This window comes from Stenella coeruleoalba (assembly GCF_951394435.1).
Source record: "Stenella coeruleoalba genome assembly, chromosome: 6".
Classification (NCBI taxonomy): Eukaryota; Metazoa; Chordata; class Mammalia; order Artiodactyla; family Delphinidae; genus Stenella; species Stenella coeruleoalba.
The window spans coordinates 67,048,711-67,061,620 of NC_137151.1; the positions used below are offsets into that span (position 1 = coordinate 67,048,711).

General features: G+C 35.0%; 1 protein-coding gene across 3 annotated transcripts in view; it reads right to left on the minus strand.

Moving 5' to 3' along the window:
* The window catches only part of TLK1 (tousled like kinase 1), a 214,316-nt gene that overhangs the window by 49,583 nt on the left and 151,823 nt on the right, over nucleotides 1-12,910 (minus strand). For all 3 annotated transcript variants that reach the window (XM_079924295.1, XM_079924294.1, XM_079924296.1), the window contains exons 5-10: nucleotides 12,022-12,068; nucleotides 10,425-10,520; nucleotides 8,604-8,693; nucleotides 7,490-7,582; nucleotides 3,106-3,216; nucleotides 2,855-2,991 (exon numbers count right to left, since the gene is read on the minus strand). In XM_079924295.1, the coding sequence (XP_079780421.1) occupies nucleotides 2,855-2,991; nucleotides 3,106-3,216; nucleotides 7,490-7,582; nucleotides 8,604-8,693; nucleotides 10,425-10,520; nucleotides 12,022-12,068 (574 nt within the window). The remainder of the gene's footprint in view (nucleotides 1-2,854; nucleotides 2,992-3,105; nucleotides 3,217-7,489; nucleotides 7,583-8,603; nucleotides 8,694-10,424; nucleotides 10,521-12,021; nucleotides 12,069-12,910) is intronic.

The window sequence follows — 12,910 nt, forward strand, 5'->3', positions numbered from 1 at the left end:
TAGTGCCCAGCACAGTGACTGGCACATACTAGGCATTCAATAAATATTTGTTGAATAAAATAAATGAGCTATTTAAAAAAAAAAGAACAGAGTTAAAGAGTAGGTTTTATACATGTATCTCATTACTTACTGTTTAAAGAAAAACTTACAAAAGACAAATGTGAATTTAATAGTGTTATTTTCTAAATGTATCTCTGTCAAATTTTGGGAATGGGTAGGTGATATTTTGAAATGAAACAAAAATTGACCTCAGAAATTTAGGAAGAAAGAAAGAATTTTGACACTTTAAAGAGAAAATAGCAAGAAAAATTTACATGGCTTTGAAAAATGGGCAATTAATGTAAGTAAAAATATTACTGCTTCCAACTGAAGCTTTTAAAAACCATCTATCATACAACACCTTAAGCTTGTTCTAATATAATTATGTTCTCTCTTAGGTCACTTCACCACACTAGGAAAAAATTTAAGACTCTACATGGTGGTGATACTCAGATTTAGAACAAGTCAAATATTTCAATTCCTTGCTCCCCCGCCCCTATTCAAACCAGAACTAGAGAACTTCTACGCTCCTGATGAAGAATTGGTTTTACATTCATTTCCTTGTCCTATGGTTCTAGCCAGGTAGTAGCAGAACATGGTAGGAGGGAAAGAATCAAGAATCACCTAGGTAAAAGAGTAAAACGGTGGAGAAAAATCTCAAGAATAGCAAAGTTAGAATAAGACTTTAATCCAGTTTTCTCCTTGAAGTGGTTATAAATAATTTCAATTTATTTAAAAATTAATTTTAAAGCTAGTTTCAGGTACAATCAAGATGTTATTAATGAAAATAAACAGCAATAACCTACTGAAATAATGAAAGGAAAGAATTACTGGAATGGATATGTATCTAATCCCTGATTATTCAGTAATGACCTAATTTTAGAGATTATCAATATAATACTACTGGGCTTCCCTGGTGGCGCAGTGGTTTAGAGTCCGCCTGCCAATGCAGGGGACATGGGTTTGTGCCCCGGTCTGGGAAGATCCCACATGCCACGGAGTGGCTGGGCCCGTGAGCCATGGCCGCTGAGCCTGCGCGTCCAGAGCCTGTTCTCCGCAACGGGAGAGGCCACAATAGTGAGAGGCCCGCGTAACGCAAAAAAAAAAAAAAATATATATATATATATATAAATTACTAATTTTTATTTATTTCTCTTCTCATCCTCCAACTACTTTGGGTTATATCACAGATATATAGCTTGATATATACTGATAAATATCAACTGCTTGATATAAAATATGTATATGTAACAACATACAGTATGCCCTCAGTAAATGATTATTAGTAATAAGAAATGCAAGTAATTTTTTAAAAACTAGATTACTGCTTTATTATAAAAGGATACAACTCAGAAATAGCCAGATGGAAGAGATGCATAGGGCAAGGTATGGGGAAAAGACATGGAGTTTCCATGCTCTCTCTGAGCCTGATACCCTCCCCAAATCTCTACATATTCACCAACCCAGAAGCTCCAATTTTACTCTTTTTTTGACAGCTCAATGGAGAAATTTTAACAACCGGCAGAGTTTATATTTTAAATTCATATTATTAGTTTATATTTAAGGTTATATTATATAAACTTCTCTTTTATTCATTACCAGGATAACTGTAGATCTGGGTTTAGTAGCTCAGAAAAACACTCGAAAATTTTAAGTTCTATCTCAACTGTATTTCCTACTCTCCATTTCTACTGTTAATATTTTAGCTCAAGCCTTATCACCTTTCGTTTGGGTGCTTCTCCATCTGAACTGTCAACAATCTATGTTCTTTCCAATATTATTCCCACATCACCACCAGCTCCCTTTCTAAAACTAAAATCTGACCCCACACACCACACGTAACACTGTAAGAGCTCCCTATTATCCACAGAATTAAAACCCAAACTTCCTACCATCATAAAGACACTGTCCTTCATTATAGTATACCTCACACCCAGCACAGTTGTGTTGAACAGAAGCTGGATAAATCAACTGAGACAGAGAGACCATTCTGGAGATAGAGAGAAGACCATTCTGTGCTTAAGTTCTGGGAACCAGTGTTTGAAACAGCAGTGTTTAGGTGATACTATGTGAAATAAAGCTTTGCCTCCATTTTCCATTTAACTGGACTGACTCTGGGAAAGCTGATTTAGATGGTGGCACCACTCTTGCTTTAAAGGTTATTAAAAGTTTTCCAGCTAAAAAAACCCCCAAAAAACAAAAGGAGGAGCATAGATCCCGGCTCAACACATAAACAGTCAACCTACCCTTAGCTACAACCATCTGAACTCAAGAAAACATGGCAACAACGATTTCTCCATTTTAAAGTTGACCTCAGAAGTGCTAAAGCCACATGCTCAGTTCAACTGACTTATGAGTTACTATGTCTGAGGCTGCAGAGAAAATGTTCGTGTCTTTTCCATAGGAATAGAGAGCAGGCAAGTGCTGAAGTAAGGACTGGGGAATGGGGGTTGGGGGTGGGGGGGAGAACTAAGCAGAAAAATCCCAAGATATACAGATATAAATCTTCCAATGGAAGTTCAAACTTTTAACAATTTCCCTCCCAACTAACCTATAAAAAGCTAGGTCAGTTTATGTTCTGGAAAAGTCATATTTAGAATAATACATCATACTGTACAGAAGAATGCTAACTAATCAAGAAGTACGCTAAAGCTAAAATTGTAATGCCTGTTCTATGTTCCTTTCAAATGTATTAAATTCTGATTTCAAAGAGTAGTAAGGAGTAGATGTAGAACATAATTCCAAATCTATAATCTCTGAAAGTAATGAAAACCCAAAGGAATACTAAATTTTTTAAAATGTAAGAGTGACTAACTTTACAAGATTCTGAAATGCAAAACCATCTGTCCATTGTTCAGTAAATGAAGCACCATGTCTAACGGTCGTGAAATGCCCAAGGCGTAATCTGTCTTGCATACTCTTCTCTCTGCTTGACAGTTTTTCTTGTGTACTCTGAAAAGAGGAGGAAAAATCATCATTCAATTTTATTAATTTAAATTTTAAAAGCATACAAGGTAAAAGGGGCTAGTGAAAGGAGAGGGAAAATGTATTGAACTTTAAACTTACCTTTTCGATAAGTAGTTTCTTGCTCATTGATATGCACTTATTTAATCGTTCTTTGTATTTTTCAAGTAATTTTTGTTGTTCATCTATCTGCCGTCTGAGATCACAATTAGCCTACAACATAAGTAGATGATGAAAAAGGTCTACAATTTGTGTATATGAGACATTTAAGAATATTTATACATTTTGAACAAATTTCATAAAGGGATTAAGAAGATTATTTGAATATGATTCTAAAAATTTTGTTAAAACATCTACTTACCATGGGAATAATACTGGTATATGCTGCTTAACTGTGTAGTGGAAAAGTACATGGAATTTGTATCCATACTCCATGGGTTCAAATCCACACTCTAGGATATATAATCTGGGCTAAGTCAAACAAGTTATCTGAACCTTAGCTCAGTTTTCTTTTTTCTAAAACAGAGCAACACCATTCTATCTCATTTAATTAAAAATAACTGAAATATAGTAATACAAAGCGTCTAACACTTAAAAATGAATGTGAGTTCTCTTCCATCTTTTGTTAACTAATAAAACTTTTTTCTCCATTATACTAGTGGAAGACACTGCAGATGCCCATCCAACAGCTAACTATTCTCACCATCTTTCTTGGCCATATGAATACAAATTTTGTTAACTTTGTAGGCAGCCATACGCTCAGGCAAGGGTCTTCTCTCTAAACTCAGAAGATGAGTCTGATTAGTCTAGTACAGTCAGTCACCAGGGAACAACCTGGAGAGCTTGTTGGAACACAGATTACTGGAACCCATTCCCAGTTTCTGAATTAGTAGCTCTATAGTAGGCTCTAAAAGTTTATTTCTAATAAGTTCCCTAGTAATGTTGATGCTTCTGGTCTGGGGATCATTCTTTGAAAACCATAGGTCTAGGCCAATCATGGTGGAAGCCAAAAGACAGCGACATAATACATCAAAAATGCTGGGAGAAAATACTGCTGCCAATCTAAAAGTATGTATCTAATAAAATTGTTTTCCAAGGAAAAGGGTAAAATAAAGATACTTTCAGAGGAACATAAATGGAATTTAGCATCAGACCCTTATCATTAGGTGCAATTCAAACAGAACCCCAACAAATTGTTTACGTGTGTGAAAACTGAAAAACTGACTCTAACACTTCTCTAAGACAGCAAAGGGCCAAAAATAACCAAAAAGGAGATGATACTTGTTCAACCACACATCAAGGTTTAATATAAACCTAGAGTCATTATAATCACCCAAATCTCCCCTTCTTCCGTAGTAATGGAAAACCAACATTTTATTATGGATTGATATATGTCTAGCTAAAAGACTGTATTTCCCAGCTTCCCTTGCAGAAGTTGTTCAGTGGAATACCCAAGAAGGCTGCACACAGAATTGTTGCATTTTTTATTTCTTCCTGTTTTCTGCTTAAGAACACAGATATCATAACTGTGCCTCTAATAAATATTTTGTACCTTGATATGATCTTCAAGATGAAGGCCATGTACTAACAGTGAAAGAGCAGAAAAACTGAAGGAGCCAAGATCCTATATGACACTGTGAAGCCATCACACCTGGGCTGCCCCCTTCTGCTCTTCTCTCAAAAAATAATATTGTGTCTCATTTAAAGTACTGCTGTTTATAGAAACCTGTCCGGACACCTACGGCCTGAGCAGCTCAGTTGTTTCTGCTTGATAGCAAGGCTCTGCCTGGCCGGAAATAAAGCACGGCCAGTTAAATGGCATTTCCACAAAACCTACTACCTTCCATTCAAAGGCCCGTGGCCCCTTATGCTTTGTCCAGGGGGATAACAGCCCAACCACACATCGCTGCCTGGACAGATGAACAGGCTCCAGGCCCTCCTCAGTCACATCTGGGATGAATGGTCAGTGTGGCAGTAGCAGCTGCAATTGCAGTGCCCCACCCAGCCTCCCTCACTAGCCCAGGGGCCAGGGAAAGACTGCGCCTCCACCCTTCTCCTCACAGAGGTGAGCAGCATGCAGAGGAAAGGAAAGCCTATCTCGGGTGTGTTAGTGAGGGGCACTGTGTTCCATGGGTTATCCCAGCGCCATTTCCTCCTGCGCCTGCTATGGAAGGGCCCACCTCCATCCCCAACTGGATTCGGTTTTGGGCAGGTGACTCAGTGGGCAGGAGACTCTGTACCCTCATGCTCTGACTTGGAGCCCCCTTTTCTGTTCTACTCTCAAAAAATAATATTGTATATCATTTAAAGTACTGTTGTTTATGTTCTCTGTTACTAACAGCCAAAGACAACTGCTAAATGATAAAAAGATGCTGTTGTACCAGTATAGGAATACACAAATAGAATATGGAACTTAACACAGAACACAGAAGTAGATCCACTTGTATATGAAAACGAGATTGCATGATGGGGCTGGCAGTAAAAAGTGGACTTTTAATTCTGTGGTCTGGACAACTGGTTCTCTACATAGAAAGAAATTAAAATGAAACCTTACTTCACGCTATACCCAAAAATAAATCCCAGTGAGAACTTGTACTGAAAAAGCAGACTACAAAACTTTTAAAAGAAAATATAGAAGAACATCTTTATGATATTAGGGATAAAAACAACAAATTATTTTGGTATACTTTTGATAATTGGTACAAACTATAAATAAAAAGATATGTTTAATCATATAAATTTTAAATGATCTAATCATCAAAAGACAGTACAAAGAAATAAAAAGATAATTCACACACTGGGAGAAAAATCAACATATATGGCCAACAAAAAACTGATATCAATTTAAAAAACAACAGGAACCCATTAAGAAAAATGAGCAAAAAAAATGATCATTTACTTCACGGAAGAAATACAAATAGTTAATAAATATTTTTAAAGATGCTCAAAAAATAAAGTGAATGCATAATAACAAATACCTTGTTACACCCATTAAATTGAACCCCCAAATTAAATATGATTATAATGAACCTTGGCAAGGATAATAAGCAATAAGATTATTTCTTGCTCATTGTTGGTGGAATGGAAACTGATCCAACAACCTTGGGAAAAATTTGCTATTATAAAGTTGAGTTTAAGATATGCATGCCCTGTACTCTGGCCATGTCTCTCCTAAGCATATACCATAGAGAAATTCTTCCACATGTGCCACAGAGATATGTACAAGAACATTCTTAGCAGAACTGTTCATACTAGCAAAAAGTAGAAATAAAATGTCCATCAAATTATAATATATTCATATAATGCCTTACTATATAGCAGTGAAATGAACAAACTATTACATGACAAACCCACATATAATGTTTAGTGAAAACAAGCAGGGCAAAATGGTACAAACAGTGTAATTTTGTAATTTATATAAAGTTCAAAAATAAAGTGAAATAATATGTTAAGAATGTATAAGATATATGTAATATAACTATAAAGAAACATAAGGCATAATAAATAAATACAAAATTTAGAATAGTGGTTAATGGTAAAGGGATGTAAGAGAGTGAATGGGATGGGACCAGGAAAGGCACACTGGATGTTTCAAAGGTATCAGTAATTATATGATCACGGATGACGGTTTCATTGAGTTTCTATACCAACAGTTCTCAGTGTTGGCTAAATTAGCCGTTAAAACTACCAATGCCCAAGCCCTACGTCATATCAATTTAATCAGAAACCCTCAGGGTGGAGTTTAAGCATCAGTACTTTTTATAAAGTGTCTTCCACACTTTCCATCCAGAGATTCTAATGAGCAGCTAGGGGTGAGAACCACTGCTTTACCCCTTACTCACCTATTAGGCATACTTTTTGATGTGTCTTTTTATAAAGTTTCCATTAAAAATCTCACAGAATTGCAATAGTTACTTCCTCTAGTATAGTGTCAAATGGCAGTCAGGTTTATAAGAAAATCAATTAACTTTAAAACTACCACGGGGGCTTCCCTGGTGGCGCAGTGGTTGAGAGTTCGCCTGCCGATGCAGGGGACACGGGTTCGTGCCCCGGTCCAGGAAGATCCCACATGCCGTGGAGCGGCTGGGCCCGTGAGCCATGGCCGCTAAGCCTGCGCGTCTGGAGCCTCTGCTCCGCAATGGGAGAGGCCACAACAGTGAGAGGCCCGTGTACCGCAACAACAACAACAACAACAACAAAAAACTACCATGAAATGGGTATCTGTCTTAGGATAGTTGATCAAGTAAAAATAAATTTTATAAACTTCTATTTCTCCAACTGTTTCTCAATTCACATTTAAAGAGCTAATAAAATAGTTTTTATCGTTTAATGGTTGATACTTTCAATTACGTACTTACACTAAAAGCAAAGGCTTATTTTTTTTTCCAGTAATAGAGTTTTTTTTACAATATAAGTATTTTCTCACCAGTTTTTCTACTGCCAAATAATTTACTCAAATTTTTCCCCTCCATGACTTCTTACTTACCCTGAGCAAGTCATCTATACGACCTTCCTTTTTTTCCAGGTCCTGGTTTTTATTACTTTCTAATGCTGCTAACTTCAGCATTGTAAGGTCGGTCTAAACGAAAGAAAGCTATTTTATTACTCCATTATATATATATCACTGCATGCAAACATAAAATTAGATTTTACTCTGATTCTGAAGAGCAAAGAAAGTATTGGAGTTTGTGTGTGTATGTAAAGAGTATCACAAAAAGTCTCACTGCAGTTTTAAGTTTTAATATCTTCAGAAGCATAAGTGCTATAAACTTAAAAAGAAAAATTTTTAAGGTTAATTCAATTTTTAGAATATTGATATGTTCTTCATTAAAATTCAATATAACCACTGCTTTGTGCTATCAACTCTAGCTGACTTTTGAACATGGCAAAAACTTTCACAAGCTGTTTGCTGACTGAAAGCAATGTACTTATAAATCCTGGCCTAAAGATCATCCAAAGAAAGAAGTTTTGATGCACGCACAACAGTTTGGACATAACCAGAAAGAAGAAGTATAATGGCAATAAACTGCACAACTAAGGTGGCAAGCAAGAAGATCTACTTTTTCAATCCTTAATCTCAGTCCTCCAAAAACTGTCGCATGTATGAAATTAAAATGAAAACCTTAGTACTCAAAATTCATAAAACTAAATAACTGTAAAAGATATCTGATTAATTTTCAAATGATTTTTAAATGTGTGGCATATATGAATATACAAAAATACAGACACATGGAACAAACTGCTTTAATGTCCACTTATAACAAATATAACACTTTCATGAAGGTATCGATTATATGTACTTGGATGTTAAGTTCAAAAAGAATCAGTAAACAGAAGTGACATGTTATGGTTGTTCTGTTTATTTAATTTGCTTAAAATATATATTTAACCAGTATGTAACAAAGGACAAGCTGACAGTAAATTGGGTGTTTCAACTTCTCACCCCCTACAAACTGTTTTTTTGGTTTGTTTAGCAATTAGCTTTCTTGATACAGAATTTTACTTTATGACCATGTCTAAAACAAAGAGAAGACATCTTAATTGTGTGTACAAAGTTGGTCACCAGCTTCTCATACAAAGAAATTTTAATTACCATTTACCTGAGTAATTTTAAAGGATAACTGCTTTGGTTGTACAATAGGGTGGTCCCCAAAAACTAATGCAGTAGGAGAAGGGCTATTCGGTCGAACCTTAAAAAAATATATTAAAAATTTTATATTAGCAAGAAAAAAAATAGGCTTTTGCTTAGCAACAACTAAACATTTCTTAAGTTTTTATCAGGATAATAATTCAAAACATAATTGGGGACTTCCCTGGTGGCACAGTGGTTAAGAATCCGCCTGCCAATGCAGGGCACACGGGTTCAAGCCCTGGTCCGGGAAGATCCCACATGCCACAGAGCAACTAAGCCTGTGCGCCACAACTACTGAGCCTGCGAGCCACAGCTACTGAGCCCACGTGCCACAGCTACTGAAGCCCGCGCGCCTAGAGCTCGTGCTCCGCAACAAGAGAAGCCACCGCAACGAGAAGCCTGCGCACTACAACAAAGAGTAGCCCCTGTTCACCGCAACTAGAGAAAGCCCACGCACAGCAACGAAGACCTAACGCAGCCAAAAATAAATAAATTTATTTTAAAAAAATCAAGAATTAAAAAAAACATAATTGAACTTTAAAAATTTTTAATCACCATTTATTCAATAAGCATTCATGAAGTACCTCCCTCTTATAAAGCCCAATAAAAGAGACAACCAGCCATATATGCCGTGCCCTCAAGGAACTTAACAATCTGGTGCCATAAAAGCAAATTTAATGCTTTCAATCTGTTAACTAAAACAAGGCCAAATATATTATTTTAAAACAAAAATATTAAACAGATTATAATGGTTCAAAAAGTAAAACTGTAAAGACCTTAATACAGAACTCTTTTAGTAGTGGGTACAATAATGCATGCCCATATGTAGTATAATATCAATTAACTGATAAGTTTCATGGTTTATCTAGTCACTAGTTTTAAAATACATTCACTGAAAGCAAAAGATTACATCATGTACCAATGCTATCACTACAACTCAAAGTTATTGTTGAGTCTTATGCTTTACTTAGTATATGGCAATATGATGTGCCCCAAGGTACAAAATGAATAAGACATTAAGAAGTATATGTCTACAGACAGAACTAGAAAGGGACACTGGAAGTAAAAACAGAGTACTTGAGTAAATAAGAGATACTCTGATTTTTTAAAATTTTAAATTCATCTTTAAATTACTGAAAGCCAACATTGTTTTTCTGGTTAGACAATGAACTGTCACATAATGGAAGTAAAAAAAATAGAATAAAATCTAATATGTAGAAAAATGCATATAAAAGAACTAGGTCTTAAAAATGTTAGAAACAAACCAAAAAGTTGTAAGACAATTTTCAGGTCCAAGATCCTTCTCCTATGCCAAACTACATTATCTGAGGCTGATGGCTGCCTACTCTTTATTTCAGGATTCCCAGGAAGGAATTAATTATGCTACCATTTTAGTGGTTAAGAAATTTAATGGTTAAGATCCCTGACCAGGGATCAAACCCGGGCCCCGGCAGTGAAAGTGCCAATTCCTAACCACTGGACAGCCAGGGAATTCCTGGTCCCATCATTCTTTTATAGAAACATTACTTCTTTGGGGAACAAATTCCCCCAAAGTGAAGAACACGTCTTATAATTAATTCAGGAAATCTTTAACTTTAGAATCTTACTTTCAGAAATAAAGTTCTAATAGCATCAAATCATTAAAAAGAATTCAACTCATCTCACAGAATGATTTTTTTAAAGATAAACGCTAATATATGTAAAAGGTCTCAATAAAGACAAATTATAAAAGTTATCATTCAGTACACAAAAACTCTGAGACACAAAGACTACATACGTAAAAACTTACAGATGAGGAAGGAGTGGAATGTGAATGTGAATTCTGAGGAGAACGGATTGCAGGAGGTATGCCTCTTACTGGACTTGAGCCATTTCCACCTTGGTACTGAGGGAAAAAGGAAACATCACTATTTATTAACACAGGTTTAGACAAATATGATTTTAGATATGGCATTATGAATTAATTTAAATATATCTCATTATTATTTTTGTGGCAGACTCAAAGACAAATTCCCCCAAAGCAAAGAACAAGTCTTATTTTTCCTTCAAATTTTAGCACAGTTCCCTTATGTTTGTTAAACCAGTATGATCCCTAATCCCAAGAAACTTTAACATGTTCACATGTAGATGTTAGTGAACATAATCAACTATCTTAAAACAGAGCTGTCAGTCCCAAGATCTATTAAGTATCTAAATGTTCACAGCACTATAAGGAACTATACAAACTAAGTCCCTTCTTTTTAACAGCACAAAGTCTAATAAAAATCAATCCTTTCTTACATGCATAACACGCATTATAGTGCATGACTTAACTGCATACGAAGAGAAGCCAACCTAATCTGTTCCATAGCTTTCTCAAGTCTCATGCTTCTGAACCAAGAATGGAAGGAGAAAACAATTTGCTGCTAATGGCTTCATCTCAGGGTATATGTATGAACAGCAGAGATGGGGACTTCCTAGTGTGTTCATTAAACAGCTTCCTGCAACCTAGGAGCTTCGTCTAAATTTCTTTATCTATAGTGCCTAGCGTAACACTTAGCACACAGTAGGCATCCAAGACACCTGAGATTTGTTTATTTGATCCTACTTTGGCAAAGATTTTTAATGATATTAACACTAAGGGACTGACATCAACTAAAGAGCATTAGGTGTATCTTATAGTCTGCAACAGTTTTAGCTTAGACACTGTAAATTCAAGAAAGAAAAACAATGGAGGATAAAAAATATATATATATTTTAAACACAGCCCTTCTCCTAATCACCAAATTCTGCTCTCTCTCAAGGAAATATAAATATTTTTCAACTGAGTAGATCATGTTTGTTTTAATAATCACATTAATATTTCATAATGAAAACTGGTAGGCAGAAGTGTCTCTGTGTAGAAGAAAGGAAACATTCCAGACTAAGAATTTAAATTTACCACTGTTTATTATTTTCAGGGACTCTTAGATTCACATCTCTATCATTATTTAATCTCCATCCACGGGGCTCAACTGTTGCTGTGGTACTGACATCAGAAAGAATTCTAGAGGCTGGGAGACTTAAAGCTACTCTTTGCTCTTCCATTTAGAATTTGCCTTTACGTAGGCTACTTTATATCTCTGGCTCTCAGTTTCCTCATCTGTAAAATAGGAATACTAATAACACCTGCTTTGACTATCTCCTGGATATAAGCAAATACAGGAGAAACTACTTTGAAAATTATGATGTGCCATACCAAAGTAAAAGTAAAGTTTAATATTCCTAAGAAGTCAGGACATCACATAGTACTGAAGTTCTGCTCTAATTAAGCAGATAATCAAAAGTTGACTTTGTGCTTCAAACAAATTATTTCAGCCCACAGCAAAATTATATTAAGAACTGAAGATATTTCTCAATGAACTTACTTCAAAATAGTCGCTAATTTTGTGGCCACGTCCCCCAATACTTTTTCCTAAAATACAGAAGTAAAAAATTTTATAGATTTAAAGTCAGTCATGACTATCTACCACATACTATATCAGAAAGAGAATGTGCCAAACTTAATTTCCCTAATACACACAAAAATAATCTATTTAATAAAAAGAATATATTTTAGTTGGGTAGTGATGGGCATCAAAAGAATATTAAGAGCCCTCAGAGGGTTAGATGCCGACTTCAGAATTCCAAAAGTCAAATGATATTTCAATAGATACATGTCAATTTTTAAAAGTCCTGATTATGGGAGAATCAAATAAATAAATCATATTAAAAGATCTCTGCTTTTAAAACTACGCTATTCAGATTGCTTAATGGCTAATAATTTCATAAAAACATGTCAATTAATTAAAAAAAAGACAAGTGGCAGCTGTATAATTGACAAACCAATTTATACCTGTAAATAATGATAAAAAAGCTTGGTCAACACAAACCATAACAAACTGACAATAACATGCTTTAATATGAATGCTATTTTGTAAAATGTTTTGATTTTCTAAAAAGTATTTCCAAATTAATAGGATTTTTAAAAAACTAAACTAGATTTTAAATATTGTCCTTATATGACCATATTGATAGTGATACAAATTATTACAGATCACAGTTCTTTAATTAAAAGTTTTGCTCTAAAATGGACTTTTCCAAAAAAAAAAAAAGACAAATAACAAAGAAACAAAATGGACTTTTCATTAGTTTTATAAATCTTGAAGTAAGAAGTTGCTAAGAAATATGGCGTTTTGGATGGGAGGCATCCATCCTTCACTGGAATTACACTGAATAATTTCTTCAAGCTACAAAAGAAAAACTTATGATAGCATG